Genomic DNA, 15,147 nt, shown 5'->3' on the forward strand with positions numbered 1-15,147 from the left:
TATATATATATATATATATATATATATATATATATATGTATACGTGTGTTTATGTCATGTTATGCACGCACATACATACATACATACATACGTCATACATACATACATACTGATGTGAGTCAGAAATTTATTTCTGTTCCACACGTGATTGTGTGTTGATTATTTCTATCTTATTCACTCAGAAGGGATAATATGAATGAAATGCTGTCAGTTGGGTCATATATACATATATATATATATATACATATATATATATATATATATATATATATATATATATATATATATATATATATATATATATATGCAAGTATGTGTATGTCATGTATATGCATAACACACACACACACACACACATATATATATATATATATATATATATATATATATATATATATATATTTATATCTATATATCTATACGGGTAGACAGTTAGATAGATAGTTATAGATTTAGATAGACAGACCGATAGTTAATGAGTTGCGCATATTTATGCATTTATGCGCACTCTATTTACGATCAATCATAAACAACAAAGAATAAGGATTGGAAGTAGTGATTGAATGCTTATGGCTTGTTCTGGTCGTGACAACAAGACATAATGGTTGTAAAGGTTATGAGTCGAGGCGCAGGGATTATCCAAAAGTAATAAAAGTTTGAACATAGTTCCAAAACAACATGCAAATAAACGCCAGGAAGCTTAAGAACGTGAAATGAAATCGGATGAAAATCTGCCGTTTTATTATTAAAAAGAATGGACAAGACTAACTCATTGCATTCTTGACTCAGACTACAGATGTAAGGGTTTTAATCTGAAAGGGGAGGAATTGAGAATGGGCATGTAAAAGGTAGCTTGGAGAAGTTTTAGAATAAAGGTAAGTTGCTGATGATGCCTTACGAAAAAGCAAGTAAAATTCCGAAGTTTCTCCGGCTCAACCGAGTTTTCTGTACAGCGTATAAGCAAGCCCACCGAAAATGCATCTATCTTTCTGTGGTCTCAGTATAAGGCTGTATGAGCCGAGGCCCAAGAAACTTTAAACACGGCCCGTTGGTGGCATATCCTATATCGTTGCCAGAAGCACGATTATGGCTAACTTTAACCTTAAATAGAATAAAAACTACCGAAGCTAGAAAGCTGCAATTTGGTATGTCTGATGATTGGAGGGCGGATGATCAACATACCAATTTGCAGCCCTCTAGTCCCAGTAGTTTTCAAGATCTGAGGACGGACAGAAAAAGTGCGGACAGTTATAATTTTTGCCATGATAATGAGAACAATGAAACCAATAAGTGGTTGTTTAGAAAGTAAAATTAGGCGACCAATCCTCAAAAGTAAAATATTTGCATTTCACTAGGTTTTATATATACATAAGATAAAACCACAAACGAACCAGCATCTTAACCCTACCAAGATATTTAAATCTGTGCTTAAAAAAAAAACTGCATAAAATCTATACAATAAATAAAAAGGAAAACAACAAAAGTTTAAATAAATGACCAAATAAATAAATGAACGGATCAAAGTCAGGCACAAAGGTAAATCCTTTCCACAGGTGTAGGAGTGTGTTAAACACTTTTCAGGTCAGTTACTGAGATCTGGTGATTGGCTTTAGTGATAAATGGCGCTTAACCGGAGGGTGGGGTTGGGAGGGGGAGGGAGGGAGGGTGCTTGGACGTACTCTCAATGGTCCAAAGACTGATTCCGAAGGATTTAGAAAATGTAAATGGATTCCAGGCGCAGAAAGCCTTTTGTAAAACCATAGCGTATACGGCGCAGGGGTTAGGATGCTCTTTTAAGTTCATCTTGTTTGGAAATTAAACCAGATCATGCGAGGGGAATGAAAATCTCTCTCTCTCTCTCTCTCTCTCTCTCTCTCTCTCTCTCTCTCTCTCTCTCTACACAAGGGATGCGACAATGCGCATATTAGTCTATGCAATGATTAATATTTTTTTTTGCATGCAATGGATAATGGGATGGGGAGCGAATGGCTTTAACCAGTCCGGGCATGAAGGCGGCATACAAATGTGGAGGAAACCACGAAGGAGGAGCCTGGCCTGCATCTGGAAGGGTGTATTTATATATACATATGCATATACATATACATATACATATATATTTATATACAGTATATATATATATATATAATATATATATATATATATATATATATATATATATATATATATATATATATATATTATATATTAACAAAAGCTTTTTTCCTCCTCTAGAGTCTTTCAGGAATGAAGCTGATGGCTCCATACCCTTTTAATCACAGCTGCACCCCTCGAAGTCGACTAACAACCAGATATATATACTGAATATATATATATATATATATATATATATATATATATATATATATATATATATATAAACGAAATAATAATAACAACAATAATAACTGTTACTGTTATCATTGTGTTAAGAGCATTATTAATATTATAATTATCAAAATTAATTTGAATTCTGCTTGACATTTTGCAACCATTGTACTACCATTACTGTCATCAAAGCATTAATATCGATAAGCATAAAAGCAAGAAGAACAACAACAGCGGCAATAATAATAATAATAATAATAATAATAATAATAATAATAATAATAATAATAATAATAATAATAATAATTGCCAGGTGAGAGACCAAAAAAAAAGTAATGCATTTAGGAATCAAAGCATTAATATCGATAAGTATAAAAACAAGAACAACAACAACAGCAGCAATAATAATAATAATAATAATAATAATAATAATAATAATAATAATAATAATAATAATAATAATAATAATAATAATTGCCGGGTGAGAGACCAAAAAAAAGTAATGTATTTAGGAATCAAAGCATTAATATCGATAAGTATAAAAAAACAAGAACAACAACAACAGCAGCAATAATAATAATAATAATAATAATAATAATAATAATAATAATAATAATAATAATAATTGCCGGGTGAGAGACCAAAAAAAGTAACGCATTTAGGAATCAAAGCATTAGTATCGACAAGCATAAAAAAGCAACAACAACAAGACCAACAGCAATAATAATAATAATAATAATAATAATAATAATAATAATAATAATAATAATAACAAATGCGGGTAAGAGACGAAAAAAAAAGTAACGCATTTAGGAATCAAAGCATTAGTATCGACAAGCATAAAAAAGCAACAACAACAAGACCAACAGCAATAATAATAATAATAATAATAGTAATAATAATAAAAATAATAATAACAAATGCGGGTAAGAGACCAAATGCGGGTAAGACCAAAAAAAAAAAAAGTAACGCATTTAGGAATCAAAGCTTGAAGCGTTTACGGAGCGTCCCACACTAAACGTCACCAGGAAAGCATCCGTCTATGTATATCATAAGCGGAGCCGCCTGAACATCACTTATCCTTCATCTTAACGAGCAGGAGCCCATTACAGCAAGCGCCTTATCTGGAGGAAGATAATGGAGCGGAGGATTCGCAGCCATCAAAGGAAATCAATTTCCTTCCCCTCATAATACAGAGCTTCATCTGCCTTCAAAAGGTTTGTAGTACTGGTGATACACTGTACTGTTACGATTAAGTTTCGTTTATATGCGTGTAGACATATACATACAAACACAAACACACACACACACACACACGATATGTATATATATATATATATATATATATATATATATATATATATATATATATATATATATATATATATATATATATATATATATACATACATACACATGTATATATATATATATATATATATATATATATATATATATATATATATATATATATATATATATATATATATGAAGATAAAAAGGCCCATAAAACACTATTTGGTTGCAACGTTCAAATAGTGTTTTATGGGCCTTTTTATCTTCATATTGCGCTGTAGTATTATAGTAAAAGACATTCACATATATATATGTGTGTGTGTGTGTGCGTGTGTCTATGTACACCGACAGCTATTCCAGCCATTAACAAATTGCTATTATCAATCGTGATTTTACAAGGAAGTTTCAATGCTTACGTGATGGCTCGTGCAGCCATACATGCAGAAATGAAAAAAAAATTAATAAAATTGAAAATCAAAAAAGAAATATATTTGGAGGCAGTCCTGGCCTTTCCAAGACTGACTCCTTTGGCTCCTGCGATAGTCCTGAAGTACCATATCACCTTGTCTCAGACGTATATAACATTAATAATAGCAAAACTGAATTCAAAGAAATATTAAACATGCCATTCATTGCCTAATTAAACCTAATTAAAAAGATAAATATATTTCAGTGAATTTCTAATTTCTCTGTCTCTGAATTGTCTGTCTGTCTGTCTGTCTGTCTCTCTCTCTCTCTCTTAATAACCGATAGATTTAATTATGGAATAGCTTAAAAGGGGATAAACGACAAAACACTAAGTGTTGTCAACAGGAAACCAAGTATTTCTAGTTGTCATAATGTACACATGCCAATGCTCAAGCTAACTATAATTATCAACCAAACAATATATGTCCTATGAAACTGCAAATTAATATGAGTATCGTAAAACTATAATTATGGAATAAATTTACCAATTTTTTTTTTTTTTTTTTTTGGGGGATCTATCACAGTCATCCTATTCGAATGGGTGGTTTTTATAGTGTGGGGTTCCGGGTTGCATCCTGCCACCTTAGGAGTCCATCACTTTTCTCACTACGTGCGCTGTTCCTAGTAGAACGCTCTTCTGCATGAGTCCTGGAGCTACTTCGGCATCTAGTTTTTCCAGGTACCTTTTCAGGGATCTTGGGTTCGTACCTAGTGTTCCTATGATTATGGGTACAATTTCCACTGGCATATCCCATATCCTTCTTATTTCGATTTTCAGGTCTTCATACTTATAAATTTTTTCTCTTTCTTTCTCATCTACTCTTGTGTCCTATGGTATTGCGACATCAGTGAGTGATATTATTATTATTATTATTATTATTATTATTATTATTATTATTATTATTATTATTATTATATTCAGTTAGTGCAAACATCAACACGGAACACGTATAAAACGGCCAGCTTACGCAGTTGATAGAATACCCACATATAAAAAAAATGACACACACCGGAAAGAACAACAAATAAACAATGAATATAAGTATGCATCAGCCGAAAGATAAACATACGCAAACAAAAAAAAAACAAAAAAACAGCGCTTTAAGCCGGAAAACCTAATGCCGCGGCGAACGGCATTTTAAAGCAGCGTTTCTTATGGGACGATAATTCAACAAAGGGCAACTGAGGTAACATTTTCTAACCTTTTCCAGCAATTGAGGCATACGGTATGAAAAGAAGCCTATGAAAAGAAGCCTTTGAAAAGAAGCCTTTGATTCCCAGCATAACAACAGAACCGGGGCGATACGATTTTGCTCTCTTATTGCCAGTATGCAACGGCACAAAGGAAGCTCTGTTAAAGAGTGGAACATTATTATCTCTGTTTATTAAGAATATTCATTTAACCTTGAGAGAGAGAGAGAGAGAGAGAGAGAGCGCCTGGATCTCTCAAATGATTTTAGCTGATGGTATTTAGGGATAAAGTCTGATAGAAGAAAAATTGTCATTGAGAGAGAGAGAGAGAGAGAGAGAGAGAGAGAGAGAGAGAGAGAGAGAGAGAGAGCCTGGATCTCTCAAATTGATTTTAGCTGATGGTATTTAGGATAAAGTCTGATAGAAGAAAAATTGTCATTGAAAATCTAGAAGAGAGAGAGAGAGAGATAAAGAGAGAGAGAGAAGAAAAAGCCTGGATTTATCAAAATGATTTTAGCTGATAGTATTTAGGATAAAGTCTGATAGAAGAAAATTGTCAGAAAAATTACGTTAAAAATCTACAAAGACTTTAAGGGTACGTTATGACAGAAGAAAAACTATTACAAAGAAATCTCCAAGAGCTGTAAGGATAAATTCTGAAAGACAATTTACTGCAAAAAATCTAAAAAATTATGAAAAAAAATCTACAAAGTTTTATAAATAAATTCTGAAAGAAAAACTAGTGCAAAACAATCTACCAAAGCTTTAGGGATAAATTCTGAAAGAAGACAAATGATGACAAAGAATCTACAAAAGCCTTAGGGATAAATTCTGAAAGAAGAAAAATGACTACAAACAAATCTACAAAACCTTTAAGGATAAATTCTGAAAGAAGAAAAATGATGACAAGGAATCTACAAAAGATTTAGGAATAAATTCTGAAAGAAGGAAAAATATTAAAAAAAAAAAGCTTTAAGGATAAATTCTGAAAGAAGAAAAATTATGAAAAAAAAAAATTTCCAGAAGCTATAAAATCGAGTAGTTGTTAAAACGAACATAGCTATAAACATAAATCAACAATTATGTAGCATCCCTTAATAAAAAAATGAAGAAAACTAACAGATTATGATATAAAAAAACTTACGAACTAATTAAAAAAAAAAAACATCCACGCGGTTTTACCCTTTTAGCTAGAAAGTTATGATATGGAATAAACATATAAAAAGCTGTCGTTAAAAAAAAACGCGAAAACGTAGAAATACAGAGTAAAATATAAAAAGCGAATCCGTACAAGGTCCGCAATATTCATGTGAGGAGACGAGCGACTGACGACAAGGAACAAAGGAAGAGGAACACTGGAGGTAAACAAACAAGAGACGGTAAAGGAGGCAAAAGAAATGCAGATAATAATAATAATAATAATAACAATAATAACAGAGTAATACAAAACAAATGGGAAAAAAGGAAGACGATGGAAACAATAAACATGGAAGACATGAAAAAAGTCCCCCCCCCCTCCCCCTTCCCTCAGAAGTAGTGAACGGAGGGGGAAGGGGGGGAGAAAGGAGGAGGGGGAGGGGGAAGGGGAGAAAGAAAGAGCGCGAGGGGAAGACAGGGGGAGGGACAGAGCCAGACGGCCGCGGACTCCAGTAGTAGCAAATCCTCATCGATTGGCTGGCTGCTGGATTTACACTCCACCGGGGCTTCTTCTTTCTTCTTCTTCTTCTATTTCTTCTTATTCTTCTCCTCCTTCTTTTTATCGCTCGCTCTTCCTTCCTCCCTGCTCTTTCCAGAGCTTTTCTTCTTTATGCTTCTTCTTCTTCTTCTCTTTCTGATTCCTCTTTTTATCACTTACTCTTCCTTCCTCCTTGTTGTTTCTAGAGCCTTTCTTCTTTCTGCTTCTTCTTCTCCTTCTCCTTCTTGTACTTCTTCGTCTCTTTATCACGTACTCTTCCTTTCTCCTTGTTCTTTCTAGAGCTTTTCTTCTTCTTCTTCTTCTTCTTCTTCTTCTTCTTCTTCTTCTTCTTCTTCTTCTTTCATCACATGCGTTTCCTTCCTCCACGTCCTTCCTATTTCTACTTTTATCTATTCTGTCTTTTATCCCATCTTTTAAATCACTTTCTCTTTCGTCATCCCTGATCGTTCTAGTGCCAATCATCATCATCATCATCATCATCATCATCAGCGTCTTCTCTTGCTCTTCCTTCCTCCCTATTCTTCCCCGCACTCGTCTACTCTGCCTAATACCTCCATTTTTTTTCATCGTAGGCTTCAAGTCCCTTGCCTATACATATTTTTACTTTGCGTCTAAATCATTCCTGTTTCCACAGTTCTCCCACTTTTTAAAACTCATCTGTCTTTTATATCTTTGTCTACATTCTTTATCCGTCCGTTCCTTTTCACTTGTTAAACTTATCAGAATAACATTTCCTCTCTTTTTTCAAAGTTGGTTTTCTGTCTGTTAATTCAGCTTTAAAAAGAAAATCCCTCTTCACATATAAGAGAATATTATATTCACGTGCGGCGAAGCTACATCTCGTTAGCCGGCTACTTCCTGTAAGAATTTTCAAAAAATGATTAATAAATAAACATTTTTTTTCCCGAGCAACGGAGATTAACATCTATTCTGCAACGAAGTTTTGTTTAATTCTTTCAAGGGGAAACCATTTATTATTATTTTCTGAATTATGAAACACGAGATTTTCCACTCTTTAGAAAAGAGCGACTCAATTATGGCATGTTGCAAAGGTACAGGTTTGAAAGGGGTGGGGGTGGGGGGCAAAACATCCCACGAAAATCAGGTTGGGGCCCGAGAGGTTCAGTGAGCCGATGGGTATGCTCTTTCCTTTTTTGTCTTGCTGCTTTTCTCTCTCTCTGGCCTTTCCTCTTGTCTCTCTTCCTTCGTGAGATAGGTGAAAATGAGATGAGGTTTTTACAAGAGCTGATTTATGACTAAGGCTGTTGGTTCAATTAGTTCCTCGTTGGACGAGTCTGTAGAGTTCTCGGCTAGCACTCTGCTAGGCCCGAGTTCGAGTCTCCGAGCGGCCAGTGAAGAATTAGAGGAATTTATTTCTGGTGATGGAAATTCATTTCTCGATATAATGTGGTTCGGATTCCACAATAAGCTGTAGGTCCCGTTGCTAGGTAACCAATTGGTTCTTATCCATGTAAAATAAGTCTAATCCTTCAGGCCAATTTTGCTGAGAGCTGTTAATCAGCTCAGTGGGAGTTAAACTAAGGTATACTTAACTTTGTTGGTTCAGTTTTTGAGGAGAATGCAGGGAGAAACCACAAACACCCACATACACATTTTTATATAGATTATATAGATTATATAGATTACATGGCTGTGATGCACAGGAAGAAATATAAAGCACTAAGTCATTTGCAAAATCATGCATATGTGAGGAGGGAGGGAGGGGGAAGCTTGATGGAGAAAAAGTGGTTAAGGGAACAGAACCCTGAATACCAATATAAAGGTATAATAATAATAATAATAATAATAATAATAATAATAATAATAATAATAATAATAATAATAATAATAATAAAAATAATAATAAACAATTTTTATGTTTAATGATAATAATTCTATATAAAACTAATTCATGAAAATTTCTCAGTGAACCTGGAATTAAAATCAATTGTAAAAAAAAAAAAGACGGAAAAGCTCTTAAAAACCTTCCATTAAAATTGTAACAAAAAATTAACTTTCTTTTTATTTGTTACGGTCATTTTCTTTTTTATAGACGATTTTGAAAATCAATCTTTTAACTTAAATTTTTATTTATTTACCTCCACAAGACCATGTTTCACGGATTCAGTACCTAAAATATGCAATAAAATAAAATTTAAGGTTAAATGATCATGTAAAATGACTTATAAAATGGCTTTAATCAATATACAGAAAGTGGGTAAAGCCATGATAGGGAAGTTTGGGTGACAGAACCTTATGTCAAATAGGTTCATGCCTTGGAATTAGAGTTATCGATAGCGTCAATAAACAAGTAAAAAATTCGCCGAAGTCCCTTCTGCGCAATCGACTTTTCTGTGCAGCGTATAATCAAGGCCACCGAAAATAGATCTATCTTTCGGTGGTCTCGGTATAATGGTGTATGAGCCGCGGTCCATGAAACTTTAACTGCGGACCGGTGGTGGCCTGTCCTATATAGTAGTCAGAAGCACAATTATGGCTAACTTTAACATTAATAAAATGAAAACTGCTGAGGCTAGAGGGCTGCAATTTGGTATGTTTGATGACTGGAGGGTGGATGATCAACATACCAATTTGTAGCCCTCTAGCCTCAGTAGTTTTCAAGATCTGAGGGCGGACAGAAAAAAAGCGGACGGACAGACAAAGCCGGCACAGAAGTTTTCTTTTACAGAAAACTAAAAGACTCAAACGCCAAATAAAGAACTGGATCAAACAATGAGATTTGAAAGATTGTCAAGGTCCCCGATAAATCGTACCTTATGGAAGCCATAAGAGATTTAAATTAAACTTGTTTGGTAAAGTGAGAATCGAGTAGTTTGTAAATATCTTAAAAATAACAGGAATTAAAGCAAAATAACGGCTGGTAACAAAATGTAAGACTTTGCCTACATTACTGACATTAGTACCACCCAGTATCATTTTAAAAACTATTATTCATAATATGAATAATTTCACTAAAACTACCCAAAAAGGAAAACAATTACAAAGCAATTCTCTAATAACATCATGTAAATAAGGAAAAATATTTGATGAAAGAGAATGTAGTCAAATTGATAAAGATAGCAATAACCAAAGAATCTAAAAAATAAATAAATAAATAACAGCAGGTGTGAGATATATCAGATTTTTTCTAACCCGGATTTAACATTCATGTTATTTTATGGCAGGAATTCCAACCTTCCACTCTCGCTCCAAGTGTCTTTCAAAACTCTGGCTTGATACGTATCAAGTATGACTGAGGATGACTTCAATGTATAGCTGGATCACCTTTACAAAGGTGGTTGCCTTTTTAAGTATATAATAAATATATGATTCCAAATGGTAAAACTGGAAAGAATTATACTGTACTTACTGTTTTGACAAAAAACCAAATCGTGACCTAGGACACCTATAAGTAACACTTCAAGTGAGATCTTTCGGGCCGCACGGAGAATGTTCATATATTCATCGGAATTTCAATATCGTCGTTTGCTCATCCATAGATATCATGATGCCGAATTACAGAATTAAACCAATCAGTCAGCCAATCAACCAGTCACTTGCTTCCTTATGACAAAGGTGAATTTTAAAGAAACAATTCAGTGAATCACGGACAGTCGCGACAGCTGAACAGCCAAAAAGACGCTGAATCGACCTCGCGTTATTTTTAGGGATGTCACTGACAGGGTATGATTTGACTTAAAACCTCCTGGCCGGCGCACATACAAACACATCTTCCTGGAATTTTAAAATCGTCACCTCGTCCTCCTCTTCCCCTTCCTCCTCCTCCTCCTCCTTCTCTAGCCAATACCCTGAGACCATCTTGACCAATACAACTCCTCCACCCGGCCCCCTCCCACCCAATCCCCATCGCCACCCCGTCGAAGGAGTAGGGCCAAGGACTCCCCCGTGTCCCTCCTCACCGCGTGCTGGACATCCCACATAGGATTATCGCATTCCAATGATGCCTTCGCTCACTTCGAACTACCACTGTCACACCTAGGGAACATCTCCCTAGGGCCTTCCACGGCTGAGGCGCCACCGAATATTTCCAAACGTTGTGGTCACATTAATCTTTGGACTTGTGTTGATATTCTCTTATCAAGAGAGAAATTCCGCTTTGAACACGTTGAAGTTTTACTTGGAAGTTTTCTTTTGCTATAATTATTTTAATCGTCAGTCTTCGTACATTCGGATCTGAGATGGCAGGTAACATGATAGAATAGAGAAAAATACCAGTACAAACTCCTTGGCCGTGAAGGCTTCAATGCTGTTTGGAAAATGGTTCGAAGAATATTCTGGCATTGTCCACGAAGGCACAGAGTAAATATAAAAATGTTTTAAATGTTTGAAATTTTTTTTTAATCTCCAGTTCAAGGATAATAATGAGTCATATATAAAAATATTACATGCGCAAGGTAATAGGATAAATGAAAAAGTAAAAATGAAGACAGACACTGACAGATCAGTAGTTACAGTATTCTGCGGCTGGCTGGCAGAGAAAACGAGCGTCATAATCTACTTCCATGAAAAACTTCCAATACCGTCCTTCGTACCCCTGCCTCTGGTGGTAGTGCGTGTTACTCCTTTTACTGAAAGTTATTATCCTTGTTAAGATATCACGATATAATTCTATCCGGTACTGGAGATCCTTTGTTCCCTTTAAAAAGAGTTGAGGAGATGCCACCTCTGAAGAACAATTCTCGCGTGCCTTCATCTTAATTTGGTTTATTCACGTCTTAGATGTTATTTAGCTGTATAACTATTTGCAAATTCTTGTTTACTTGCTAAAGTTTATATTTGCATTTCAGCTATAATCCGCTTCTCATGACTTTGTATCTGTTTTCATCTAATCTAGGCATTCTACGTTGTGCAAGGTGGATCATCAGTTTAGGGAATTCTATCTGTAGTTCAATTTGTTTATAATAATAATAATAATAATAATAATAATAATAATAATAATAATAATAATAATAATAATATATCGGTAGTAACCCTTCATTTAAGCACATTTTATTGAATTTGATTGCTGCTACAATGCCATTCAGTTGAAAATGCCCTTGTTAAAATACTCAGAAGAAAAAAAAAAAAGAGTATTTTAAACTGAATGGCATTGTAGCAGCAATTAAATTCAGTAAAAAATAATAATAATAATAATAATAATAATAATAATAATAATAATAATAATAATAATAATAATGATGATAATAATAATAATAATAATAATAATAATAATAATAATAATAATAAACTCTCAAGAGGTGTAGGACACTTCCTGTTAAAACAGCTCATATTCTTCAAACAGGTCGTCTGAGATGGTTCACTGAACGAAGGAAACAAACAGCGCCGAAGGATCTCTAACTTAGGACCTCCATTCGCTCCTTAGGCATATCGGGTCTTACTGTGACCTTCTGCCTCTCGCAATAGCTTCCCTTGGTCTGCTGAAGGTGTCTGCAACTATCTTTCAGATTTCAGTATTTTTTCATTATTTACAATGGCAATATAGTTGCTGAACCAAACCTGTCCAATCATTCATTGATTATCTGAAGCACATTCATAAACGAGAAAAAACGATACCTCACAAGTGTATACAGTTATACTGCATTATTTCAATCAAGCAAATGAGAAATATTAGTGCAAATATCCTCCAAATTTTATGATATTCATGATATTTTAGACGACATCAACCCCTATGATTTTGAGAAGTTCATAAGGATTCATGGACTTAAATTCTGAGTACAGTGGTACCAACAGATTGCCTTATTTTTCTTCTTAATTGATTCATTGACTTCAACTCTGAGTACAGTGGTACCATCAGATTGCCTTATTTTTCTGTCATTTTTCTAAAAAGAAACGATGGACGAATAAAATTTCTAATTGGTCTTAGGCTTTAAGAAGAAATATTTTAAATTTTTGTTTCAGTAATGTTTAATTAATGGAGTCACAATATGCCTGTGTAATTACCGATAAACCTTAAGATAGAGTCAGGACTTCTCCAGGTATTCAAGTACGACAAGATACAGCATTTAAACACCTATGTACAGAGAGAGAGAGAGAGAGAGAGAGAGAGAGAGAGAGAGAGAGAGAGAGAGAGAGAGAGGGGTTGGGGGGTTGGGGCTCTCTGATATACAACGAATCCCGATATGGACAAAAAACCGCAACAAACTTATGACAGAAAATGTCGGCGTCAGGACAAGGGCATTTCTGCGGGTTCCGTCAAGCCGGAAGTAGGAAGTGTGACCTGCCAAGTCCTGTCAATTCACATCCATCGCTTAACGTCCGAAGGATCTCTTTCCTTCTCCCCCCCTCCCCATCACTCCCAACAACTACGAAAATATTTTTATCCTCGGAGGGATCCCTCCTCACAGTTTCTTCTCTCTCTCTTCCCACTCACTTTTTTCCCCTTTCCGAATAGCTGATCTCTTCTGTCTATATTTCCTATTGCCTTCTGTTACTTCTTTCAAATGAACACCACAGTCTTTGGAAGCTTGAATTTCTAGTCAGTGGTCTTTTTCTATGTTTTCTATTAACTTCTGTTACTTCTTTCAAATGAACACCATAGTCTTTGGAAGCTTGAATTTCTAGTCAGTGGTTCTTTTTCTATGTTTTCTATTAACTTCTGTTACTTCTTTCAACACCATAGTCTTTGGAAGCTTGAATTTCTAGTCAGTGGTCTTTTTCTATGTTTTCTATTAACTTCTGTTACTTCTTTCAAATGAACACCATAGTCTTTTGAAGCTTGAATTTCTAGTCAGTGGTCTTTTTCTATGTTTTCTTACTTCTGTTACTTTTTCAAATGAACACCATAGTCTTTGGAAGCTTGAATTTCTAGTCAGTGGTCTTTTTCTATGTTTTCTATTAATTCTGTTACTTCTTTCAAATGAACACCATATTAAGCTTGAATTTCTAGTCAGTGGTCTTTTTCTATGTTTTCTATTAACTTCTGTTACTTCTTTCAAATGAACACCATAGTCTTTGGAAGCTTGAATTTCTAGTCAGTGGTCTTTTTCTATGTTTTCTATTAACTTCTGTTACTTCTTTCAAATGAACACCATAGTCTTTAAGCTAATATTTCTAGTCAGTGGTCTTTTTCTATGTTTTCTAATTAATGTTACTTCTTTCAAATGAACAATATTCTTTGGAAGCTTGAATTTCTAGTCAGTGGTCTTTTTCTGGGCTTGTTTTCTATTAATAGTGTTTACTTCTTTCAAATGAACACCATAGTCTTTGGAAGCTTGAATTTCTAGTCAGTGGTCTTTTTCTATGAATTTTCTATTAATTCTGTTACTTCTTTCAAATGAACACCATAGTCTTTGGAAGCTTGAATTTCTAGTCAGTGGTCTTTTCTATGTTTTCTATAACTTCTGTTACTTCTTTCAAATTACCATAGTCTTTTTAATAAGTCAGTGGTCTTTTTCTATGTTTTTCTATTAACTTCTGTTACTTCTTTCAAATGAACACCATAGTCTTTGGAAGCTTATTTCTAGTCAGTGGTCTTTTTCTATGTTTTCTATTAACTTCTGTTACTTCTTTCAAATGAACACCATAGTCTTTAAGCTTGAATTTCTAGTCAGTGGTCTTTTTCTATGTTTTCTGTTAACTTCTGTTACTTCTTTCAAATAATAACACCATAGTCTTTGGAAGCTTGAATTTCTAGTCAGTGGTCTTTTTCTATGTTTTCTATTAATCTGTTACTTCTTTCAAATAATAATAAGCTTAATTTCTAGTCAGTGGTCTTTTTCTATAATTTTCTATTAATTCTGTTACTTCTTTCAAATAACAATAGTCTTTGGAAGCTTGAATTTCTAGTCAGTGGTCTTTTTCTATGTTTCTAAATAGTGTTACTTCTTTCAAATGAACACCATAGTCTTAATAAGCTTGAATTTCTAGTCAGTGGTCTTTTTCTATGTTTTCTGTTAACTTCTGTTACTTCTTTCAAATGAACACCATAGTCTTTTCCAGCTATGAATTTCTAGTCAGTGGTCTTTTTCTATGTTTTCTATTAACTTCTGTTACTTCTTTCAAATGAACACCATAGTCTTTGGAAGCTTGAATTTCTAGTCAGTGGTCTTTTTCTATGTTTTCTATTAACTTCTGTTACTTCTTTCAAATGAACACCATAGTAATAATTTCTAGTCAGTGGTCTTTTCTATGTTTTCTATAACTTCTGTTAC

General features: G+C 34.0%; 2 protein-coding genes across 2 annotated transcripts in view; both read right to left on the reverse strand.

The window, feature by feature from the left end:
- Nucleotides 1–15,147, reverse strand: part of LOC136846038 (homeobox protein OTX2-like) — a 343,077-nt gene that overhangs the window by 192,694 nt on the left and 135,236 nt on the right. The window lies entirely within an intron of this gene.
- Nucleotides 7,037–7,543, reverse strand: LOC136845539 (probable splicing factor, arginine/serine-rich 7). The gene has a single exon (XM_067115719.1). The coding sequence runs from the start codon at nt 7,541–7,543 to the stop codon at nt 7,037–7,039; it is 507 nt and encodes a 168-aa protein (XP_066971820.1).

This window comes from Macrobrachium rosenbergii, chromosome 14 (assembly GCF_040412425.1).
Source record: "Macrobrachium rosenbergii isolate ZJJX-2024 chromosome 14, ASM4041242v1, whole genome shotgun sequence".
Taxonomy (NCBI): Eukaryota; Metazoa; Arthropoda; class Malacostraca; order Decapoda; family Palaemonidae; genus Macrobrachium; species Macrobrachium rosenbergii.